Source organism: Panulirus ornatus, chromosome 62, assembly GCF_036320965.1.
Source record: "Panulirus ornatus isolate Po-2019 chromosome 62, ASM3632096v1, whole genome shotgun sequence".
Taxonomy (NCBI): domain Eukaryota; kingdom Metazoa; phylum Arthropoda; class Malacostraca; order Decapoda; family Palinuridae; genus Panulirus; species Panulirus ornatus.
In genome coordinates this window covers 5,096,107-5,120,535 of record NC_092285.1, presented here as the reverse complement: position 1 = coordinate 5,120,535, position 24,429 = coordinate 5,096,107, and the positions used below count along the sequence as shown (strand labels likewise).

The window sequence follows — 24,429 nt, the reverse complement described above, 5'->3', positions numbered from 1 at the left end:
GAGAGAGAGAGAGAGAGAGAGAGAGAGAGTTCAGGCTATTTACATCCTCTTCATGACGCCTGAGAGAGTTCAGACGGTACTGGGAGAGTTCAGAGGGTACTGAGAGAGTTCAAACGGCTCTGAGAGAGTTCAGACGATGCTGAGACAGCTCAGATGGTACTGAGAGAGTTCAGAGGGTGCTAAGAGAGTTCAAACGGCACTGAGAGAATTCAGACGGTACTGAGAGAGTTTAAACGGCACTTAGAGAGTTCAGACGGTACTGGGAGAGATCAGACGGTACTGAGAGGGTTCAGACGGTACTGAGAGAGTTCAAACTGTACTGAGAGTTCAAACTTTACTGAAAGAGTTCAAACGGTACTGAGGGAGTTCAAACGGTACTGAGAGGGTTCAGACGGTAGTGAGAGAGTTCAGACAGTACTGAGAGTTCAGAGGGTACTGAGAGAGTTCAAACGGTACTGAGAGTTCAGACGGTACTGAGAGTTTAAACGGTACTGATAGAGTTCAAAGGGTACTGAGAGTTCAGACAGCACTATGAGGATTCAAACGATACATAGAGAGTTCAAATGGTACTGAGAGTTCAGACGGTACTGAGAGAGTTCAGAGGGTACTAAGAGAGTTCAAACGGTACTAAGAGAGTTCAAACGGTACTGAGAGAGTTCAAAGGGTACTGAGAGCGTTCAGGGGGTACTGAGAGAATTCAAACTGTACTGAGAGAGTTCAGAGGACACTGAGAGGGTTAAGACGTTACTGAGAGAGTTCAAACGGCTCTGAGAGAGTTCAGAGGGTACTGAGAGCGTTTAGACAGTACTTACAGTTCAAACAGTACTGAGAGAGTTCTGAGGGTACTGAGAGAGTTCAGACGGTACTGAGAGTTCAGACGGTACTGAGAGAATTCAAACTGTACTGAGAGTTCACACGGTACTGAAAGTTCAAACGGTACTGAGAGAGTTCAAACGGTACTGAGAGTTTAAACGGTAATGAGAAAGTTCAGACGATACTCAGAGTTCAAAGGGTACTGAGAGAGTTCAAACGATACTGAGAGTTCAGACGATACTGACAGTTCAAACGGTACTGAGAGGGTTCAAACAGTCCTGTAGGTTCAAACGGTACTGAGAGAGATCAAACGGAACTAAGAGAGTTCAAACAGGACTGAGAGGGTTCAGACGGTACTGAGAGAGTTCAAACGGCACAGAGAGAGGTCAGAGGGTACTGGGAGAAACCAGAGGGAACTGAGAGAGTTCAGAGGGTACTGAGAGTTCAAACGGCACTGAGAGAGTTCAAAGGGTACTGAGACAGTTCAAACGGTACTGAGAGAGTTCAGGGGGTACTGAGAGAGTTCAAACGGTAGTGAGAGAGTTCAGACGGTACTGAGAGAGTTCAGAGGGTACTGAGAGAGTTCGACCGGTACTGAGAGAGTTCAGAGGGCACTGAGAGAGTTCAGACGTTACTAAGTGGGTTCGAACGGTACTTAGAGAGTTCAGGTGGTATTGAGCATTCAGACGGTACTGAGAGTTCAAACGTTACTGAGAGAGTTCAAACTGTACTGAGTTCAGACGATACTGATAGTTCAGACGGTTTTGAGAGAGTTCAAACGGTACTGATACAGTTCAAATGGTACTGAGAGAGTTCAGACGGTATTGAGAGAGTTCAGAGGGAACTGGGAGAGTTCAAACGGCTCTGAGAGAGTTCAGAGGGTACTGAGAGAGTTCAGACGGTACGAAGAGTTCAAACGGTACTGAGAGAGTTCAGAGGGTCCTGAGAGAGTTCAGACGGTACTGAGAGAGTTCAGACGGTACTGAGAGTTCAAAGGGCACTGAGAGGGTTCAGAGGAAACTGAGAGTTCAAGCGACACTGAGAGGGTTCAGACGGTACTGAGAGGGTTCAGACGGTACTAAGAGAGTTCAGACGGTACTGAGAGGGTTCAAACGGTACTGAGAGAGTTCAGACGGTAGTGAGAGAGTTAAGAGGGAACTAAGAGAGTTCAGAGGGTACTGAGAGGGTTCAGACGGTGTTAAGAGAGTTCAGAGGCTACTGAGAGAGTTCAAACAGTATTGAAAGAGTTCAAATGGTACTGAGAGAGTTCAGACGGTACTGAGAGAGTTCAGAGGGTACTGAGAGAGTTCAGAGAGTACTGAGAGAGTTCAAAAGGTACTGAGAATGTTCAGAGGGCACTGAGAGAGTTCAGACGGTACTGAGAGTTCAAACGCTACTGAGAGAGTTCAAACGGTACTGAGAGGGTTCAGACGGTACTGAAAGGGTTCAAACGGTACTAAGAGTTCAGACGGTACAGAGAGAGTTCAGATGGTACTGAGAGAGTTAAGAGGGTACTGAGAGAGTTCAGAGGATACTGAGAGGGTTTAAACGGTACTGAGAGAGTTCAGAGGGTACTGAGAGAGTTCAGATGGCACTGAGAGGGTTCAGACGGTACTGAGAGAGTTCAAGCGGTACTGAGAGAGATCAGTCGGTACTGAGAGAGTTCAGACGGTACTGAGAGGGCTTAAACGGTACTGAGAGTTTAGACGGTACTGAGAGAGTTCAGACGGTACTGAGAGTGCAGACGGTACTGAGAGAGTTCAGAGGGTACTGAGAGAGTTCAAACGGTACTGAGAGAGTTCAGAGGGTACTGAGAGAGTTCAGACCGTATTACGAGGGTTCAAACGGTACTTAGAGAGTTCAAATGATACTGAGAGTTCAGAGGGTACTGAGAGAGTTCAAGCGGTACTGAGAGAGTTCAAGCGGTACTGAGAGAGTTCAAACGGCACTGAGAGTTCTGACGATACTGAGAGTTCAGACGGTGCTGAGAGAGTTCAAACGGTACTGATAGAGTTCAGACGGTACTGATAGAGTTCAGACAGTAGAGAGAGAGTTCAAACGGCTTTGAGGGAGTTTTTAGACGGTACTGAGAGTTCAAACGATACTGAGTGTTCAGAGGGTACTGTGAGAGTTCAGACGGTACTGAGAGTTCAGACGGTACTGAGAGTTCAGACGGTACTGAGAGAGTTCAAACGGTACTGAGAGAGTTCAGACGGTACTGAGAAAGTTCAAACGGTACTGAGAGTTCAAACGGTAATGAGAGACTTCAGACGGTAGAGTTCAAACGATACTGAGAGTTCAAACGGTACTGAGAGAGTTCAAACGGTACTGAGAGATTAAACGGTACTGAGAGGGTTCAGACAATACTCAGAGTTCAAATGGTACTGACAGAGTTGAAACAGTACTAACAGACTTCAAACGGTTTTGAGAGAGTTCAGACGGTACTGACAGTTCAAACGGTACTGAGAGGGTTTAAACGATTCTAAAAGTTCCAACGGTACTGAGAGTTCAGACGGCACAGAGAGGGTTCAGACGGTACTGAGACTTTTGAAACGGCACTGAGAAAGTTCAGAGGGTACTGAGAGAGTTCAAACGGCACTGAGAGCTCAGACGGTATTGAGAGATCAGACGGCACTAAGAGAGCTCAGACGGTACTGAGAGAGTTCAAACGGTACTGAGAGAGTTCAGACGGTATTGAGAGAGTTCAGTGGGTACTGACACAGTTCAAACGGTACTGAGAAAATTCAGAGGGTGAGAGAGTTCAGACGTTACTAATACGGTTCAAACGGTACTTAGAGAGTTCAAGTGGTACTGAGAGTTCAGACGGTACTGAGAGAGTTCAAACGGTACTGAGAGAGTACAAACTATACTGAGAGAGTTCAGAGGGTACTGAGAGAATTAGCGGGGCTTAGAGTTCAGACAGTACTGAGAGAGTTCAGAGGTCACTGAGAGGCTTCAGACGGTACACAGAGGGTTCAAACAGTACTGAGAGAGTTCAAACGGTACTGAGAGGGTTCAGACTGTACTGAGGGGGTTCAAACGGTACTGAGGGAGTTCAAACGGTACTGAGAGGGTTCAGACGGTACTGAGAGAGTTCAGACGGTACTGAGAGAGTTCAGAGGGTATAAGAGAGTTCAAACGGTACTAAGAGAGTTCAATCGGTACTGAGAGGGTTCAAAGGGTACTGAGAGCGTTCAGGGGGTACTGAGAGTTCAAACGGTAGTGAGAGAGTTCAGAGGGTACTGAGAGAGTTCAGAGGACACTGAGAGGGTTCAGACGATACTGAGAAAATTCAAACTGTACTGAGAGGGTTCAGACGGTACTGAGAGAGTTCAGACGGTACTGAGAGAGTTCAGAGGGTACTAAAAGAGTTCAAACGGTACTAAGAGTGTTCAAACGGTTTTGAGAGGGTTCAAAGGGTACTGAGCGTTCAGGGGGTACTGAGTGAGTTCAAACGGTACTGAGAGAGTTCAGAGGACATTTAGAGGGCTCAGTCAGTACTGAGAGTTCAAACGGTACTGAGAGAGTTCAGACGTTACTGAGAGGGTTCAGTTGGTACTGAGAGGGCTCAAATGGTACTGAGAGTTCAGACGGTACTGAGACAGTTCAGACGATACTGAGAGGGTTCAGATAATACTGAGAGAGTTCAGCATATACTGAGAGAGTTCAAACGGTGCTGAGGATTCAAACGGTACTGAGAGGGTTTAAAGGGTACTGAGAGAGTTCAGGGGGTACTGAGAGATTTCACACTGTTCTGAGAGAGTTCAGATGGTACTGAGAGAGTTCAGAGGGTACTGAGAGGGTTCAGAGGTTACTGAGAGAGTTCAGACGGTTCTGAGAGCGTTCAGACTGTGCTGAGAGGGTTCAGACGGTACTAAGAGTTCAGACGGTACTGAGAGAGTTCAGACGATACTGAGAGAGTTCAAATGGTACGGAGAGAGTTCAGATGGTACTGAGAGAGTTCAGACGGTAATAAGAGGGTTCAGACGGTAGAAAGCTCAAAATGTACTGAGAGAGTTTAAACGGCACTGAGAGAGTTCAGACGATACTGGGAGAGTTCAGACGGTACTGAGAGGGTTCGGACGGTACTGATAGAGTTCAGACGGTACTGAGAGATTTGAAACGGTACTGAGAGAGTGCTGACGGTTCTGAGAGGGTTCAGACGGTACTGGGAGAGTTCAAACGGTACTGAGAGAGTTCAGACGGTACTGAGAGAGTTCAGACGATACTGTGAGAGTTCAGACTGTACTGAGAGGGTTCAGACGGTACTGAGAGAGTTCAAAGGGTACTGAGAGTTCAGACGGTACTGAGAGAGTTCAAACGGTACTGAGAGAGATCAGACGATACTGGAGAGTTTAGACGGTACTGAGAGGGTGCAGACGGTACTGAGAGAGTTAAGACGGTACTGAGATAGTTCAAACGGTACTGAGAGAGTTCAGACAGTACTGAGAGAGGTCAAACGGTACTGTGAGGGTTCAGAAGGTACTGAGAGAGTTCAGAGGGTACTGAGAGTTCAGAGTGTACTGAGAGAGTTCCAACGGTTCTGAGAGGGTTCAGAGGGTACTGAGAGAGTTGAGAGGGTACTGAGAGAGTTCAGACGGTACTGATAAAGTTCGAATGGTACGGAGAGTTCAAACTGCACTGAGAGAGTTCAAACGGCACTGAGAGAGTTCAAACGGTACTGAGAGAGTTCACACAGTACTGAGAGGGTTCAGACGGTAATGAGAGAGTTCAGACGGCACTGAGAGCGTTCATAAGGTACTGAGAGAGAGATCAGACGGTACTGAGAGGGTTCAGAGGGCACTGAGAGAGTTCAGAGGGTACTGAGAGAGTTCAGAGGCTGAGAGAGTTGAGACGGTACTGATAGAGTTCAAACGTTACGGAGAGAGTTCAAACTGTACGGAGAGGGTTCAAACGGCACAGAGAGTTCAGACGGTATTGAGAGAGTTCAGACGGTACTGAAAGGGCTCAGACGGTACTGAGAGAGTCCAGACGGTACTGAGACGGTTCAGACGTTACTGAGAGTGTTCAAATGGTACTGAGAGAGTTCAGAGGGTACTGAGAGAGTTCAGAGGGTAGTGAGAGAGTTCAGACGGTACTAAGAGAGTTCAAACGGTACTGAGTGTTCAAACGGTACTGAGAGGGTTCAAACGGTACTGAGAGGGTTCAGAGGGTACTCAGAGAATTCAGGGGGTATTGAGAGAGATCAAACGGTAATGAGAGAGTTCAGAGGGTACTAAGAAAGTTCAGACGGTACTGAGAGTGTTCAGACGGTACTAAGAGAGTTCAAACGTGGTACTGAGAGAGTTCAGAGGGTACTGGGAGAGTTCAAACGGTAAGGAGAGAGTTCAGAGTTTACTGTGAGAGTTTAGACGGTACTGAGAGGGTTCAGACCGTACTAAGAGTTCAGACGGTACTGAGAGGGTTCAGACCGTACTAAGAGTTCAGACGGTACTGAGAGAGTTCACAGGGTAGTGAGAGTTCAGGGGGTACTGAGAGAGTTCAAATGGTACTCAGAGAGTTCAGAGTTTACTGAGAGAGTTCAGAGGGTACTGAGAGAGTACAGGGGGTGCTGAGAGAGTTCAAACGGTAAGGAGATAGTTCAGAGTTTACTGAGAGAGTTCAGACGGTACTAAGAGGGTTCAGACCGTACTAAGAGATTTCAAACGGTACTGAGAGAGTTCAGAGGGTACTGAGAGAGTTCAGGGGGTACTGAGAGAGTTCGAACGGTACTCAGAGAGTTCAGAGATTACTGAGAGAGTTCAGAGGGTACTGAGAGAGTTCAGGGGGTGCTGAGAGAGTTCAAACGGTAAGGAGTGAGTTCAGAGTTTACTGAGAGAGCTCAGACGGTACTGAAAGGGTTCAGACCGTACTAAGAGAGTTCAAACGATACTGAGAGAGTTCAGAGGGTACTGAGAGAATTCAGGGGGTACTGAGAGTTCAAATGGTAAGGAGAGAGTTCAGAGTTTACTGAGAGAGTTCAAACAATACCGAGAGGGTTCAGACCGTAATAAGAGAGTTCAAACGGTAATGAGAGAGTTCAAACGGCACTGAGAGAGTTCTGACGGTACTCAGAGGGTTCAGACCGTTTTAAGAGAGTTCAAACGGTACCGAGAGTTCAAACGGCACTGAGAGAGTTCAGACGATACTGAGAGTTCAGTCGGTACTGAGAGTTCAAACGGCACTGAGAGAGTTCAGACGGTACTGGGAGAGTTCAGATGGTAGTGAGAGAGTTCAGACGGCGCTGAGAGTTCAAACGGTACTGATAGATTTCAGACTGTACCGAGAGAATTCAGACGGTAGTGAGAGTTCAGACGGTACTGAGAGTTGAGACGGTACTGAGAGTTTGAACGGCTCTGAGAGTTCAGAGCGTACTGAGAGAGTTCAGACGGCACTGAGTTCAAACGGTACTGAGAGAGTACAGAGGGTGCTGAGAGTTTAAACGGTACGGAGAGAGTTCAAACGGTATTGAGAGAGTTCAGAGGGTACTGAGAGGGTTCAGAGGGTACTGACAGTTCAAACGGTACTGAGACAGTTCAGACGGTACTGATAGGTGATCAGACGTTACTGAGAGAGTTTAGATGATACTGAGAGTTCAGACGGTGCTGAGAGAGTTCAGACGTTACTGAGAGAGTTTAGAGGGTACTGAGAAGGTTCAGACGGTACTGAGGGTTCAGACAGTACTGAGAGAGTTCAAACGGTACTGAGAGGGTTCAAACTGTACTGAGGGGGTTCGGAGGGTACTGAGAGAGTTAGGTCAAGGGGTACTAAGAGAGTTTAGACGGTACTGAGAGTTTATAGGGTACTGAGATAGTTGAAACGGTACTGAGAGAGTTCAGACGGTACTGAGAGAGTTCAGAGGGCACAGAGAGGGTTCAGGCGGAACTGAGAGTTCAAACGGTACTGAGAGAGTTCAGAGGGAACTGAGAGAGTTCAAACGGTACTGAAAGAGTTCAAACGGTACTGAGAGGGTTCAGACGGTACTGAGAGGGTTCAAACGGTACCGAGAGTTCAAACGTTACTGAGAGAGTTCAAACGGTTTTGAGACAGCTCAGACGGTACTGAGAGAGTTTAGAGGGTAATGAGAGAGTTCAAAAGTTACTGTGAGAGTTCAGAGGGTTCTGAGAGAGTTCAGATGGTACTGAGAGAGTTCAAACGGTACTGAGAGGTTTCAGACGGTACTGAGAGAGTTCAGACGGTACTGAGAAAGTTCAAACGGTACTGAGAAAGTTCAAACGGTACTGAGACTTCAAACGGTACTGAGAGAGGTCAGACGGTACGGAGAGTTCAACCGGACTGAGAGAGTGCAGACGGTACTGAGAGAGTTCAGAGGGTACTGAGAATTCAAAAGGTACTGAGAGAGTTCAAACGGTACTGAGGGTTCAAACGGTACTGAGACAGTTCAAGGGGTACTGAGAGAGTTCAAACAGTACTGAGAGGGTTCAGAGGGCACTCAGAGAGTTCAGACGGTACTGAGAGGGTTCAGATGTAACTGAGAGAGTTGAAACGGTACTGAAAGTTCAGAGAGTACTGAGAGTTCAGGGGGTACTGAGAGTTCAAACGGTACGGAGAAAGTTTAGAAGGTACTGAGAGAGTTCGGATGGAATTGAGAGGGTTCAGACGGTACTTACAGAGTTCAAATGGTACTGAGAGAGTTCCGAGGTTACTAAGAGAATTCAGACGGTACTGAGATAGTTCAGATGGTACTGAGAGGGTTCAGACGGTACCGAGAGAGTTCAGATTGTTCTGAGAGAGTTCAGAGGGTACTGCGAGAGCTCAGACGGTACTGAGTTCAAACGGTACTGAGAGAGTTCAAACGTTACTGAGAGAGTTCAAACGTTACTCTGAAAGTTCAAACTATACTAAGAGAGTTCAAACGGTACTGAGAGGGTTATGAGGGTACTGAGAGAATTTAAAGTTTACTGATAGAGTTCAGAGGGAACTGAGAGGGTTCAGACGGTACTGAGAGAGTTCAAATGGTACTGAGAGAGTTCAAAGAGTACTGAGAGTTCAGGGGGTACTAAGAGAGTTCAAACGGTACGGAGAGAGTTTAGAGGGTACTGAGAGAGTTTGGTCGGTACCGAGAGGGTTCAGACGGTACTTACACAGTTCAAATGGTACTGAGAGAGTTCCGAGGGTACAGAGAATTCAGACGGTACTGAGAGTTCAGACGGTACTGAGAGGGTTCAGACGGTACTGAGAGAGTTCAGACTGTACTGAGAGAGTTCAGAAGGTACTGCGAGAGTTCAGACGGGACAGAGAGTTCAAACGGTGCTGAGAGAGTTTACACGGTACTGAGAGAGTTCAGACGGTACTGAGAGAGTTGAAACGGAAGTGAGAGTTCAAACGGTACTGAGACACTTCAAACGGTACTGAGAGTTCAATCTGTACTGAGAGAGTTCAAACGGTACTGAGAGGGTTCAGAGTGTACTGAGAGAGTTTAGACGTAGATACTGAGAGAGTTCAGAGGGTACTGAGAGGGTTCAGAGGGTACTGAGAGAGTTCAGACGGTACTGAGAAAGTTCAGACGGTACTGAGAGTTCAAACTGTACTGAGAGAACTCAAACGGCACAGAGAGTTCAAACGGTGCTGAGAGAGTTTACACGGTACTGAGAGAGTTTAGACGGTACTGAGAGAGTTGAAACGGAAGTGAGAGTTCAGACGGTACTGAGACAGTTCAAACGGTACTGAGAGAGTTCAATCTGTACTGAGAGTTCAAACGGTACTGAGAGGGTTCAGAGGGTATTGAGAGAGTTTAGACGATACTGAGAGAGTTCAGAGGTATTGAGAGAGTTCAGACGGTACTGAGAGAGTTCAAACGGCACTGAGAGAGTTCAGAGGTGCTGAGACTTTTTAGACGGTACTGAGAGACTTCGAACGGAACTGAGAGAGTTCAGGTGGTACTGAGAGAGTTCAAACTGTACTGAGAGAGTTCAAACGGCACTGAGAGACTTCAGACGGTACTGAGAGAGTTCAAACGGCACTGACAGATTTCAGAGGGTACTGAGAGAGTTCAAACGACACTGAGAGTTCAAACCATATTGAGAGTTCAGATGGTACTGACAGAGTTCAGACGGTACTGAGAGTTCAAGCGGTACCGAGAGAGTTCGAAAGGTACTGAGAGAGTTCAGACGGTACTGGGAGGTCTCAAACGGTACTTAGAGAGTTCAAATGGTACTGAGATTTCAGACGGTATTGAGAGAGTTCAAACGATACTGAGAGAGTTCAGATGGTACTGAGAAAGTTCAGACGGTACTGAGAGTTCAAAGGGTACTGAGAGAGTTCAGAGGTTACTGAGAGAGTTCAAACGGTACAGAGAGTGTTCAAACTGTACTGAGAGGGTTTAGATGTTACTGAGAGGGTTCAAACGGTACTGAGAGAGTTCATACGATACTGAGAGTTCAAACGTTACTGTGAGAGTTCAGACGGTATTAAGAGATTTCAGACCGTACTGAGAGAGTTCAAACGGTACCGAGAGGGTTTAGACGGTACTGAGAGAGTTCAGACTATACTGAGAGAGTGCAAACGGTACTGAGAGAGTTCAAACGGTCCTGAGAGTTCAGACGGTACTGAAAGATTCCAGACGGTACTGAGAGAGTTCAAACAGTGCTGAGAGGGTTCAGACGGTACTGAGAGAGTTCAAACGGTACTGAGAGAGTTCAAACGGTACTGAGTTCAGACGGTAATAAGAGAATTCAGGGGGTTCAGACGGTACTGAGAGTTCAAAAGTTACTGAGAGAGTTCAGAGGGTACTGAGAGAGTTCAAACGTTACTGAAAGAGTTCAGAGGGTATTGAGAGAGTGTAAACGGGACTAAGAGAGCTCAAACGGTACTGAGAGTTCAAAGCGTACTAAGAGAGTTCAGAGGGTACTGAGTGGGTTCAGAGGGTACTGAGACAGTTCAAACGGCACTGAGAAAGTTCAGAGGTATTGAGAGAGTTCAGACTGTACTGAGAGGGTTCAGACGGTACTGAGAGTTCAAATGGTACAGAGAGTGTTCAAACGGTACTGAGAGAGTTTAGATGTTACTGAGAGGGTTCAAACGGTACTGAGAGAGTTCAAACGTTACTCTGAGAGTTCAGACGGTATTGAGAGATGTCAGACCTTACTGAGAGAGTTCAAAGGTACTGAGTGTTCAGACGGTACTGAGAGAGTTCAAACGGCGCTGAGAGAGTTCAGAGGGTACTGAGAGAGTTCAGATGGTGCTGAGAGAGTTCAGACGGTACTGAGAGAGTTTAGACGGTACTGAGAGAGTTCAGACTGTACTGAGAGAGTGCAAGCGGTACTGGGAGAGTTCAAACGGTACTGAGAGAGTTCAGACGGTACTGAAAGAATTCAGACGGTACTGAGAGTTCAAACAGTGCTGAGAGGGTTCAGACGGTACTGAGAGTTCAAACGGTACTGAGAGCGTTCAACCGGTACTGAGAGAGTTCAGACGGTACTGAGAGAATTCAAAAGTTACTGAGAGTTCAGAGGGTACTGAGAGAGTTCAAACGTTACTGAAAGAGTTCAGAGGGTATTGAGAGAGTTTAAACGGTACTAAGAGAGTTCAAACGGTACTGAGCGTTCAAATGGTACAGAGAGTGTTCAAACGGTACTGAGAGAGTTTAGATGTTACTGAGAGGGTTCAAACGGTACTGAGAGAGTTCATACGGTACTGAGAGAGTTTAAACGTTACTCTGAGAGTTCAGACGGTATTGAGAGATTTCAGACCTTACTGAGAGAGTTCAAAGGTACTGAGTGTTCAGACGGTACTGAGAGAGTTCAAACGGCACTGAGAGAGTTCAAACGGTACTGAGAGAGTTCAGATGGTGCTGAGAGAGTTCAGACGGTACTGGGAGAGTTTAGACGGTACTGAAAGACTTCAAACGGTACTGAGAGAATTCAGACGGTACTGAGAGAATTCAGAGGGTTCAGACGGTACTAAGAGAGTTCAAACGGTACTGAGAGAGTTCAGGGTGTATTGAGAGAGTTCAAACGGTACTGAGAGAGTTCAGAGGGTATTGAGAGTTCATACGATACTGAGAGGGCTCAGACGGTACAGAGAGTTCAGAGGGTACTGTGAGAGTTGAGACGGTACTGAGAGAGTTCAGAGGGCACTGAGAGGGTTCAGACGGTGCTGAGAGAGTTCAAACGGTACTAAGTGAGCTCAGAGGGTACTGAGTGTTCAAACGGTACTGAGAGAGTTCTGATGGGACTGAGAGTGTTCAAACGGTACTGAGAGTTCAGACGGTACCGAAAGATTTCAAACGGTACTGAGAGAGTTCAGACGGTACTGAGAGAGTTCAGAGGGTATTGAGAGTTCAAACGGTACTGAGAGAGTTCAGACGGTACTGAGAGAGTTCAGATGGTACTGAGAGAGTTCAGAGGGGACTGAGAGAGTTCTAACGGTACTGAGAGTTCAAACGGTACTGAGAGGGTTCAAAGGGTGCTGAGAGAGTTCAGGAGGTACTGAGAGAGAGTTCAGATGTTACTAAGAGAGTTCAGACGGTACTGAGAGGGTTCAGATTGTAATGAGAGAGTTCAGACGGTACTGAGAGGGTTCAGACGATACTGAGAGAGTTCAGACTGTACTGAGAGATTTTAGACAGTAGTGAAAGAGTTCAGACGGTATTAAGAGAGTTCACACGGTACTGAGAGAGTTCAAACGGTACTGAGAGAGTTCAGACGGTACTGAAAGATTTCAAACGGTACAGAAAGAGTTCAAACGGTACTGAGTGGGTTCAGACGGTACTGAGAGGGTTCAGACTGTACTGAGAGAGTTATTAGGTACTGAGATATTGAAACGGTACTGAGAGAGTTCAGACGATACTGAGATAATTCAGAGGGCACAGACAGGGTTCAGACGGTACTGAGAGTGTTGAAACGGTACTGAGAGAGTTCAGAGGGTAATGAGAGGGTACTGAGAGAGTTCATACGCTACTGAGAGAGTTCAGACGGTGCTAAGAGTTTGAACTGTACTGAGAGTTCAAACTGTACTGAGAGAGTTCAATTGGCACAGAGAGTTCAGAGGTTCTATGAAAATTCAGGCGGTACTGAGAGAGTTCAGAGGTACTGAGAATGTTCAAACTGTACTGAGAGTTCAAACGGTACTGATAGAGTTCAAACGGCACTGAGAGAGTTCAGATGGTACGTAGAGAGTTCAGACGGTACTGAGAGATTTCAGACGGTACTGAGAGACTTCAGGCGGCACTGAGAGAGGTCAAACGGTACTGAGAGGGTTCAAACCGTACTCAGAGGGTTCAGAGGGTACTGAGAGAGTTCAAGGGGTAGACAGTTCAAACGGTACTAAGAGAGTTCAGAGGGTACTGAGAGATTTCAGACGGTACTGAGAGTTCAAATGGTACTGAGAGAGTTCAGACGGTACGGAGAGAGTTCAGAGTTTACTGAGAGAGTTCAGAAGTACTATGAGAATTCAGACGGTACTGAGAGAGTTCAAACGGCACAGAGAGTTTAGATGTACTGAGAATGTTCAGAAGGTACTGAGAGAGTTCTAACGGCACTGAGAGAGTTCAGACAGCACTGAGAGAGTTCAATCTGTACCGAGAGAGTTTAAACAGCACTGAGAGAGTTCAGAGGTACTAAGAGTGTTCAGAAGGTACTGAGAGAGTTCAAACGGCACTGAGAGAGTTCGGACGGTACGTAGAGAGCTTAGACGGTACTGAGAGCTTCAGACCGTACTGAGAGAGGTCAGACGGTACTGAGAGAGGTCAGACGGTACTGATAGGGTTCAAACGGTACTGAGAGAGTTCAGAGGGTACTGAGAGAGTTCAGAGGGTACTGAGAGTGTTCAGGGGGTACTGAGAGAGTTCAAACGGTACTGAGAGAGTTCAGAGGATACTGAGAGTTCAGACGGTACTGAGAGTGTTCAGACGGTACTGAGAGAGTTCAAATGGTACTGAGAGAGTACTGAGAGAGTTCAGGGGGTACTGAGAGAGTTCAAACGGTACTGAGAGAGTTCCGAGTTTACTGAGAGAGTTCAGACGGTACTGGGAGGGTTCAGACGGTACTGAGAGAGTTCAAATGGTACTGAGAGACTTCAAACGGCACTGAGAGAGTTCAGACGGTACTGGGAGAGTTCAGATGGTACTGAGAGGGTTCAGATGGTACTGAGAGAGTTCAGACGGTACTGAGAGGGTTCAGACGGTACTGAGAGAGTTCAGACGATACTGAGAGGGTTCAGACGGTACTGAGAGAGTTCAGACCGTACTGGGTTCAGACGGTACTGAGAGAGTTCAGAGGGTACTGACAGAGTTCAGACGGTTCTGAGAGAGTTCAGACGGTTCTGAGAGGGTTCAAACGGTACTGAGAGTCTAGGCGGTACTGAGAGAGTTCAAACGGTATTAAGAGAGTGCAGAGGGTTCTGAGAGAGTTCAGACGGTACTGAGAGAATTCAGAGGGCTCAGGCGGTACTGAGAGAGTTCAAACGGTACTGAGAGTTTTCAAACGGTTCTGAGAGGGTTCAGAGGGTACTGAGAGAGTTCATACGGTACTGAGAGAGCTCAGACGGTACTGAGAGTTCAAACGGCACTGAGAGAGTTCAGAGGTACTGAGAGAGTTTAGACCGTACCGAGAGAGTTCAAACGGGATTGAGAGAGTTCAGGCGGTACTGAGAGAGTTCAGACCGTATTGAGAGAGGTCAGTGCGTAGTGAGAGAGCTCAAACGTTACTGAAGAGTTCAAACGGTACTGAGAGAGTTTAGAGGGTAATGAGAGAGTTCAGACGGTACTGAGAGAGTTCAAACGGTAGAGAGGGTTCTGAGGATACTGAGAGTGTTCAGAGGGTACTGAGAGAGTTCAGAGGGTGCTGAGAGAGTGCAGAGCGTACTGAGAGAGTTCAAACGGTACTGAGTTCAAACGGTACTGAGAGAGTTCAAACGGCAGAGAGTTCAGACGGCACTGAGAGAGTTCAGACAGTACTGGGAGAGTTCAAACGGCACTGAGAGAGTTCAGACAGCACTGAGAGAGTGCAGATGGTACTGAGAGTTTAAACGGTACTGGGAGAGTTCAGACGGTACTGGGAGAGTTCAAACGGCACTGAGAGAGTTCATATGGTACTGACAGAGTCAGACGGTACTGAGAGAGTTCAGACGGTACTGAGAGCTCAAACGGTGCTGGGAGAGTTCAGACGGTACTGAGAGTTCAGACGGTACTGAGAGAGCTCAGACGGTACTGGGAGAGTTCAAACGGCACTGAGAGTTCAGATGGTACTGAGAGAGTTCAGACGGTACTGAGAGAGTTCAGATGGCACTGGGAGAGTTCAGACGGTACTGAGAGAGTTGAAACGGTAATGAGACAGTTCAAACGGTACTGAGAGAGTTCAGTCGGCACTGAGAGAGTTCAGATGGTGCTGAGAGAGTTCAGACGTTCCTGAGAGAGTTCAGACGGTACTGAGGGAGTTCAGATGACACTGGGAGAGTTCAGACGGTACTGAGAGAGTTGAAACGGTACTGAGACAGTTCAAACGGTACTGAGAGAGTTCAAACGGCACTGAGAGAGTTCAGATGGTGCTGAGAGAGTTCAGACGTTACTGAGAGGGTTCAGACGGTACTGAGAGAGTTCAGACGGTTCTGAGAGAGTTCAGACGGTTCTGAGAGAGTTCAGACGGTTCTGAGAGAGTTCAGACGGTACTGAGAGAGTTCAGATGGTACTGGGAGAGTTCCTAGGGCACTGAGAGTTCAGATGGTGCTGAGAGTTCAGATGGTACTGGGAGAGTTCCTAGGGCACTGAGAGTTCAGATGGTGCTGAGAGAGTTCAGACGGTTCTGAGAGAGTTCAGACGGTTCTGAGAGAGTTCAGACGGTACTGAGAGAGTTCAGATGGTACTGGGAGAGTTCCTAGGGCACTGAGAGTTCAGATGGTGCTGAGAGAGTTCAGATGGTACTGGGAGAGTTCCTAGGGCACTGAGAGTTCAGACGGTACTGAGAGAGTTCAGACGGTACTGGGAGAGTTCCTAGGGCACGTACACGCTGCTGAAGACGTCCCTCAGGGGTGACCCGGTGCTGCAAGCGATGGCGATGTTGTCAGGGAGGAAAGTCTGGCGTCCGAGGTGGAAGGCGCCCCTCCCGAGCTGGCTGGCCCGGAGCTCAGACGTGAACTCGCCGTTGATGAAGACGTATTTATGATTCAGGACCTGGCGAGAGAAATTGAACGTGGGTCAGACCGGCTCCATCACTTGTGCTTGTCCGGGGGAGGGAGTTCTATACTTGTAGGGCCCCACTTCTTGTACTGTACGGGGAGGGAGTTCTACACTCGTGGGGTCCCAGGTTTTGTACTGTACGGGGAGGGTTGTACACTGGTTAGGCCTCATCTCCACTACTGTACGGGGAAGGAGTTCTGTGTTCGTGGAGCCTCATCTCTTCCCTATGGGGGGTTCTACTCGTGGAGGCTCCATGTCTTGTATTGTACGGGGAGGGCGTTCTACTCTTGCGTAGGCCCCCATCTCTTACACTGTACGGGGAGGGGGTTCTACACTCATGGAGGCCTCATCTTTTGTACTGTACGGAGAGGGAGTATTACACTCGTGCGGCCCCATCTCTTGTACTGTACGGAGAGGAAGTTCTAAACTCGTAGGTCGCCATCGCTTGTAATGTACGGGGGGAGTTCTTTAGCATGGGGGCCCCATCTCTTTTACTGTACGGGATGGGGCTTCTACACTCGTAGGGCATCATCTCTTGTACTGTACAGGGAGGGAGTTCTACACTCGTGGGGCCTCATCTCTTGTACTGTACGGGGAGGGGAGTTCTATACTCGTGACGCGCCATCAGTCTTACTGTACTTGGAGGGAGTTCTACGTTCGTGGGAGCCCATCAGTTCAACTTTCTCTACTTCCATGCGTCTTGATGGCCCATCTTTATATCTTTCTAACAACTGCTCGGTTAAGATTCTTGATCAAGTCACCCCTAACTCTTCTGTCCTCCCTCATGGGTAAAGCCTTTGCCTCAAACATCCTAACGTAACACATCTCTCTTAATGCCATTGCCATCTTTTTGTCCCAACTCTTGACCGTCTCTCGTTTAGCTTCTCACTTTTATACGTGCGGTGACCAAACTTTAGGCGTATTGTAGCTTTGCGTTGGAATACTTTGGTGTTTATAGCCTTAATTATTTACCGAGATGTTGTCGTAATATTTGTCAATAGAAATTGTGTTGTCTCGCTTATAATCCTGCTAAGAAGAGGAGGTTTTTAGCGATGGATCAGGTACACTGTTGATTCCTAGGTCCCTCGTCACATACATATTATCTCTAGCATAATAGTATGTAATGATATCAAGGCCTTTTTTCTTTCTTTTTTTTTTTTTTTTCCTACTTGCGTTTGTCCAGTTTCCCATGTAAGCTGATGCAGTCACCATACCTTATATTTTATGTTACCTTTGCGTCAGGCGAGAGCTTGGTTCTACCGCAAAGCCATTTCCAATGATCATGAAGATCAGTGGTTTGTTTAGGTTTGAGCCCCTCACTACGCCACTGATGTCGCTTGACATGCATCCTTTGCTTTGCTCCCACGAAGATTACATTCTCTGTCCATTGAAGGAGTCTCCCCATGACTGTTGCTGCCTGAAGATCCATTTTCTTTACCACCATGTGTGTGTGTGTGTGTGTGTGTGTGTGTGGTAGGAAGAGGGACTGTGTGTGGTAGGAGGAGTGACTGTGTGTGGTAGGAGAAGGGACTGTGTGTGGTAGGAGGAGGGACTGTGTGTGGTAGGAGGAGGGACTGTGTGTGGTAGGAGGAGGGACTGTGTGTGGTAGGAGGAGGGACTGTGTGTGGTAGGAGGAGGGACTGTGTGTGGTAGGAGGAGGGACTGTGTGTGGTAGGAGGAGGGACTGTGTGTGATAGGAGGAGGGACTGTGTGTGGTAGGAGGAGGGACTGTGTGTGGTAGGAGGAGGGACTGTGTGTGGTAGGAGGAGGGACTGTGTGTGGTAGGAGGAGGGACTGTGTGTGGTAGGAGAAGGGACTGTGTGTGGTAGGAGGAGGGACTGTGTGTGGTAGGAGGAGGGACTGTGTGTGGAAGGAGGAGGGACTGTGTGTGGTAGGAGGAGTGACTGTGTGTGGTAGGAGGAGTGACTGTGTGTGGTAGGAGAAGGGACTGTGTGTGGTAGGAGAAGGGACTGTGTGTGGAAGGAGGAGTGACTGTGTGTGGTAGGAGAAGGGACTGTGTGTGGTAGGAGGAGGGACTGTGTGTGGTAGGAGGAGTGACTGTGTGTGGTAGGAGGAGGGACTGTGTGTGGTAGGAGGAGTGACTGTGTGTGGTAGGAGGAGGGACTGTGTGTGGTAGGAGAAGGGACTGTGTGTGGTAGGAGGAGGGACTGTGTGTGGTAGGAGGAGGGACTGTGTGTGGTAGGAGGAGGGACTGTGTGTGGTAGGAGAAGGGACTGTGTGTGGTAGGAGGAGGGACTGTGTGTGGTAGGAGGAGTGACTGTGTGTGGTAGGAGGAGGGACTGTGTGTGGTAGGAGAAGGGACTGTGTGTGGTAGGAGGAGGGACTGTGTGTGGTAAGAGGAGGGACTGTGTGTGGTAGGAGGAGGGACTGTGTGTGGTAGGAGGAGGGACTGTGTGTGGTAGGAGGAGGGACTGTGTGTGGTAGGAGAAGGGACTGTGTGTGGTAGGAGGAGGGACTGTGTGTGGTAGGAGGAGGGACTGTGTGTGGTAGGAGGAGGGACTGTGTGTGGTAGGAGAAGGGACTGTGTGTGGTAGGAGGAGGGACTGTGTGTGGTAGGAGGAGGGACTGTGTGTGGTAGGAGGAGGGACTGTGTGTGGTAGGAGAAGGGACTGTGTGTGGTAGGAGGAGGGACTGTGTGTGGTAGGAGGAGGGACTGTGTGTGGTAGGAGGAGGGACTGTGTGTGGTAGGAGGAGGGACTGTGTGTGGTAGGAGGAGGGACTGTGTGTGGTAGGAGAAGGGACTGTGTGTGGTAGGAGGAGGGACTGTGTGTGGTAGGAGGAGGGACTGTGTGTGGTAGGAGGAGGGACTGTGTGTGGTAGGAGGAGGGACTGTGTGTGGTAGGAGGAGGGACTGTGTGTGGTAGGAGGAGGGACTGTGTGTGGTAGGAGAAGGGACTGTGTGTGGTAGGAGGAGTAACTGGTTACTATTACCTCCTTACCATTTCGAAGCCAACATCTGCGCCAGTTACGAAGCTCAGTTCTGGGTCCTCATGGTTGAAGAGCTGCCATACTTCGTGGTAGATTCCACTCTTGGCACTCTGAAAGAGATATTGTCATTTGATATCAGTTGGCTCTTGAGTGCACTAGATAGCGTTGGTGATCGTGGCTGTTATATATACAAATGGGTCGTGGAGTTCTGGCCTCTGTTTCTCTTCGGAGCATTAAAGTAACATTCCTCCCTGGGCTTCGTAAATGATTTTATTTTCCAATTAAATGAAGCTCTCTCCATCAGATTGGACCATCAGGTTCAGAAGATAAGAAATATCGCGCTACTTCCTTGAACGAGAGGATTAGTGGATTATTACGATAACGCGTCCAAAGTTGATCCCAGAAGTGGATCGCAAAATCTAAAGTAACAATAGACTCGATTGGTGGATGGTAGATGGGGAGCGATTACCTCGAAGGCCTCCAGGTAGCTGGAGTCCCTGATGGTGCTGAGGGTGAAGCCCTGCCGGTGGGCCTGCGCCAGGTCATGGAGCGAGTCTATGGGCTTCTCGTAAGACGTGATGGCCAGCACGGCCGTCAGCGTGCCGGAGTACAGTGCTGTCAGGGAAGAGAGAAGAGTTAGGACGAGTTGAGGGCGATGAAAAGACAGTGCGAAGACGTACTCATGAATTGCAGGTGTTTCTGATCAGTGGCTTTCTAATCCATTCCCAAGACTATAGACTATGACTCTTGATGTATATGCAGACCTGGGTGAAGGCATGATCATTACAAGGGTACAAGGCTGTCCTCTTACCGTATATGTAGAAGGAAAAGAGGTACCAGGAGAAAAACAGGTAGCGAAGACACCAATGTTGACTCCTGATAAGATTGCACTGGACTAACAGGTTTCTGTACATGTTAAAACTCAGGTTTTGCAGGGAGAAGTTAGGATCGTCTGGTACTCCCAGGTACCCTACCAGGAGGCGGGTTACCAGGTACAGTACTGGCCCAACCAGGAGGGTCGCCAGGCAAATCCAGAGCCACACCTGGTGACGAGGAGAGAGAGTCAGCCTCCTGGTACAGTGGGTGATGATTGTATCATGGCTCGCCACCAACACCTCCAGCAGACTCACTAGTACAGCAGACTCACTAGTACAGCAGACTCACTAGTACAGCAGGCTCACTAGTAGAGCAGACTCACTAGTACAGCAGGCTCACTGGTACAGCAGACTCACTAGTACAGCAGTCTCACTGGTACAGCAGACTCACTAGTACAGCAGACTCACTAGTACAGCAGTCTCACTAGTAGAGCAGACTCACTAGTACAGCAGACTCACTAGTAGAGCAGACTCACTAGTACAGCAGACTCACTAGTACAGCAGTCTCACTAGTAGAGCAGACTCACTAGTACAGCAGACTCACTGGTACAGCAGACTCACTAGTACAGCAGACTCACTAGTACAGCAGTCTCACTAGTAGAGCAGACTCACTAGTACAGCAGGCTCACTGGTACAGCAGACTCACTGGTACAGCAGACTCATTAGTACAGCAGACTCACTAGTACAACAGACTCACTGGTACAGCAGACTCACTAGTACAGCAGACTCACTGGTACAGCAGACTCACTAATACAGCAGACTCACTAGTAGAGCAGACTCACTAGTACAGCAGACTCACTAGTACAGCAGACTCACTGGTACAGCAGACACACTAGTACAGCAGACTCACTAGTACAACAGACTCACTAGTACATCAGTATTACTGGTACAGCAGACTCACTAGTAGAGCAGACTCACTGGTACAGCCGACCCACTAGTACATCAGTCTCACTAGTAGAGCAGACTCATTGGTACAGCAGACTCACTAGTACATCAGTCTCACTAGTAGAGCAGACTCATTGGTACAGCAGACTCACCAGTACAGCAGACTCACTATTACAGCAGACTCACTAGTACAGCAGACTCACCAGTACAGCAGACTCACCAGTACAGCAGACTCACCAGTACAGCCGACTCACTAGTACAGCAGACTCACTAGTACAGCAGACTCACTATTACAGCAGACTAACTAGTACATCAGTATTACTAGTACAACAGACTCACTAGTACATCAGTCTCACTGGTGCAGCAGACTCACCAGTACAGCAGACTCACTAGTACAGCAGACTCACCAGTACAGCAGACTCACCAGTACAGCAGACTCACCAGTACAGCAGACTCACTAGTACAGCAGACTCACTAGTACAGCAGACTCACCAGTACAGCAGACTCACTAGTACAGCAGACTCACTAGTACAGCAGACTCACCAGTACAGCAGACTCACTATACAGCAGACTCACTCAGTACAGCAGACTCACTGGTACAGCAGACTCACTAGTACAGCAGACTCACCAGTACAGCAGACTCACTAGTACAGCAGACTCACTAGTACAGGAGACTCACCAGTACAGCAGACTCACCAGTACAGCAGACTCACTATTACAGCAGACTCACTGGTACAGCAGACTCACCAGTACAGCAGACTCACCAGTACAGCAGACTCACTAGTACAGCAGACTCGCCAGTACAGCAGACTCACTAGTACAGCAGACTCACCAGTACAGCAGACTCACCAGTACAGCAGACTCACTGGTACAGCAGACTCACTAGTACAGCAGACTCACCAGTACAGCAGACTCACTAGTACAGCAGACTCACCAGTACAGCAGACTCACTAGTACAGCAGACTCACTGGTACAGCCGACTCACTAGTACATCAGTATTACCAGTACAGCAGACTCACTAGTACATCTGTCTCACTAGTGCAGCAGACTCACTGGTACAGCAGACTCGCTAGTACAGCATTCTCACTAGTAGAGCAGACTCACTAGTACAGCAGACTCACTGGTACAGCAGACTCGCTAGTACAGCATTCTCACTAGTAGAGCAGACTCACTAGTACAGCAGACTCACTAGTACAGCATTCTCACTAGTAGAGCAGACTCACTAGTAGAGCAGACTCACTAGTACAGCAGACTCACTAATACTGCAGACTCACTAGTAGAGCAGACTCACTAGTACAGCAGACTCACTGGTACAGCAGACTCGCTAGTACAGCATTCTCACTAGTAGAGCAGACTCACTAGTACAGCAGACTCACTAATACAGCAGACTCACAAGTACACTTTTGTATCACAAGACCACACTAGTCTTTACAAACACACACACACGCACACACACACACACACACACACACACACACACACACACACACACATACACACACACATACACACACACACACACACACACACACACACACACACTGTGGTACTACATAGTGTTATTGACCCATATGTCAACACATGCCAGCCTACTGTTGTACGGTATGGGTTCAAGCTCCTGGGCCTGCCAGTCGGCCCACACTTAACCCAGGTGTTCATCCTCTCTCTCTCTCTCTCTCTCTCTCTCTCTCTCTCTCTCTCAACCAATAGGGCTAGGTCAGTTTATTGGTTGCCTGGCTTAATACAGAATATGATAAACAAGGAGAAATTGAAATAGGTGATCATCTTAAGCCATAAGACTTGGCCAAATTGATTATCATATTCATTGACGGAACTTGTTATCAACACGTATGGAATAAATGAAATCTTCCCTCATACATATGGGGTGAGACGCATATGTATCGTGGAGAGAGAGGCAAGTATGCAGTCTCTTGTGGTTGAGAGAGCTTGGGAAGTGAGTCAGTTGTTGTTCGCTGATGATACAGCGCTGGTGGCTGATTCGGGTGAGAAACTGCAGAAACTGATGACTGAGTTTGGTAAAGTGTGTGAAAGAAGAAAGCTGAGAGTAAATGTGAATAAGAGCAAGGTTATTAGGTACAGTAGGGTTGAGGGACAAGTCAATTGGGAGGTATGTTTGAATGGAGAAAAACTGGAGGAAGTGAAGTGTTTGAGATATCTGGGAGTGGTTTTGGCAGCGGATGGAACCATGGAAGCGGAAGTGAGTCATAGGGTGGGGGAGGGGGCGAAAGTTTTGGAAGTGTTGAAAAATGTGTGGAAGGCGAGAACATTTATCTCGGAAAGCAAAGATGGGTATGTTTGAAGGAATAGTGGATCCAACAATGTTATATGCTTGCGAGGCATGGGCTATAGATAGAGTTGTCCGGAGGAGGGTGGATGTGTTGAAAATGAGATGTTTGAGAACATTATATGGTGTGAGGTGGTTTGATAGAGTTAGTAATGAAAGGGTAAGCGAGATGTGTGGTAGTAGGGAGAGTGTGACTGAGAAAGCAGAAGAGGGTGTTTTGAAATGGTTTGGTCACATGGAGAGAATGAGTGAGGAAAGATTGACAAGGATATATGTGTCAGAGGTGGAGGGAACGAGGAGATGTAGGAGACCAAATTGGAGGTGGAAAGATTGAGTGAAAATGATTTTGAGTGATCGGGGCCTGAACATGCAGGAGGGTGAAAGGCGTGCAAGGAATTGAATGAATTGGAACTATGTGGTATACCGGGGTCGACGTGTTGTCAGTGGATTGAACGAGGGCATGTGAAGCGTCTGGGGTAAACCATGGAAAGTTTTGTGGGGCCTGGATGTGGAAAAGGAGCTGTGGTTTCGGGGCATTATACATGGCAGCCCCGAAACCACAGCTCCCTTTCCACATCCAGGTCCCAGATAACTTTCCATGGTTTACTCCAGACGCTTCACATGCCCTGGTTCAACCCACTGACAACACGTCGACCCCGGTATACCACATAGTTCCAATTCATTCAATTCCTTGCACGCCTTTCACCCTCCTGCATGTTCAGGCCCCGATCACTCAAAATCATTTTCACTCAATCTTTCCACCTCCAATTTGGTCTCCTACATCTCCTCGTTCCCTCCACCTCAGACATATATATCCTCTTGGTCAATCTTTCCTCACTCATTCTCTCCATGTGACCAAACCATTTCAAAACACCCTCTTCTGCTCTCTCACCCACACTCTCCCTACTACCACACATCTGCAAAGTGAGAGGGTTACGGAAAATGATTTGGTAAACAGAGAAGAGGTAGTAAAAGCTTTCCGGAATATGAAAGCCGGCAAGGCAGCGGGTTTGGATAGTATTGTAGTGGAAATTATTAAAAAAGGAGGTGACTGTATTGTTGACTGGTTGGTAAGGTTATTTAATGTATGTATGATTCATGGTGAGGTGCCTGAGGATTGGCGGATTGCTTGCATAGTGCCATTGTACAAAGACAAAGGGGGTAAGAGTGAGTGCTCAAATTACAGAGGTGTAAGTTTGTTGAGTATTCCTGGTAAATTATATGGGAGGGTATTGATTGAGAGGGTGAAGGCACGTACAGAGCTTCAGATTGGGGAAGAGCAGTGTGGTTTCAGAAGTGGTAGAGGATGTGTGGATCAGGTGTTTGCTTTGAAGAATGTATGTGAGAAATACTTAGAAAAGCAAATGAATTTGTATGTAGCATTTATGGATCTGGAGAAGGCATATGATAGAGTTGATAGAGATGCTCTGTGGAAGGTATTAAGAATATGTGGTGTGGGAGGCAAG

General features: G+C 47.8%; 2 protein-coding genes across 2 annotated transcripts in view; one reads left to right on the top strand and one right to left on the bottom strand.

Annotated features, from left to right (window-relative positions):
• Positions 1–24,429, top strand: part of LOC139745709 (uncharacterized) — a 509,563-nt gene that overhangs the window by 352,461 nt on the left and 132,673 nt on the right. The window lies entirely within an intron of this gene.
• The window catches only part of LOC139745694 (glutamate receptor ionotropic, delta-2-like), a 42,518-nt gene that overhangs the window by 16,123 nt on the left and 1,966 nt on the right, over positions 1–24,429 (bottom strand). Inside the window, exons 2-4 of the mRNA XM_071656132.1 lie at positions 19,368–19,597; positions 18,910–19,008; positions 15,777–15,943 (exon numbers count right to left, since the gene is read on the bottom strand). Coding sequence (XP_071512233.1) covers positions 15,777–15,943; positions 18,910–19,008; positions 19,368–19,597 — 496 coding nt within the window. The remainder of the gene's footprint in view (positions 1–15,776; positions 15,944–18,909; positions 19,009–19,367; positions 19,598–24,429) is intronic.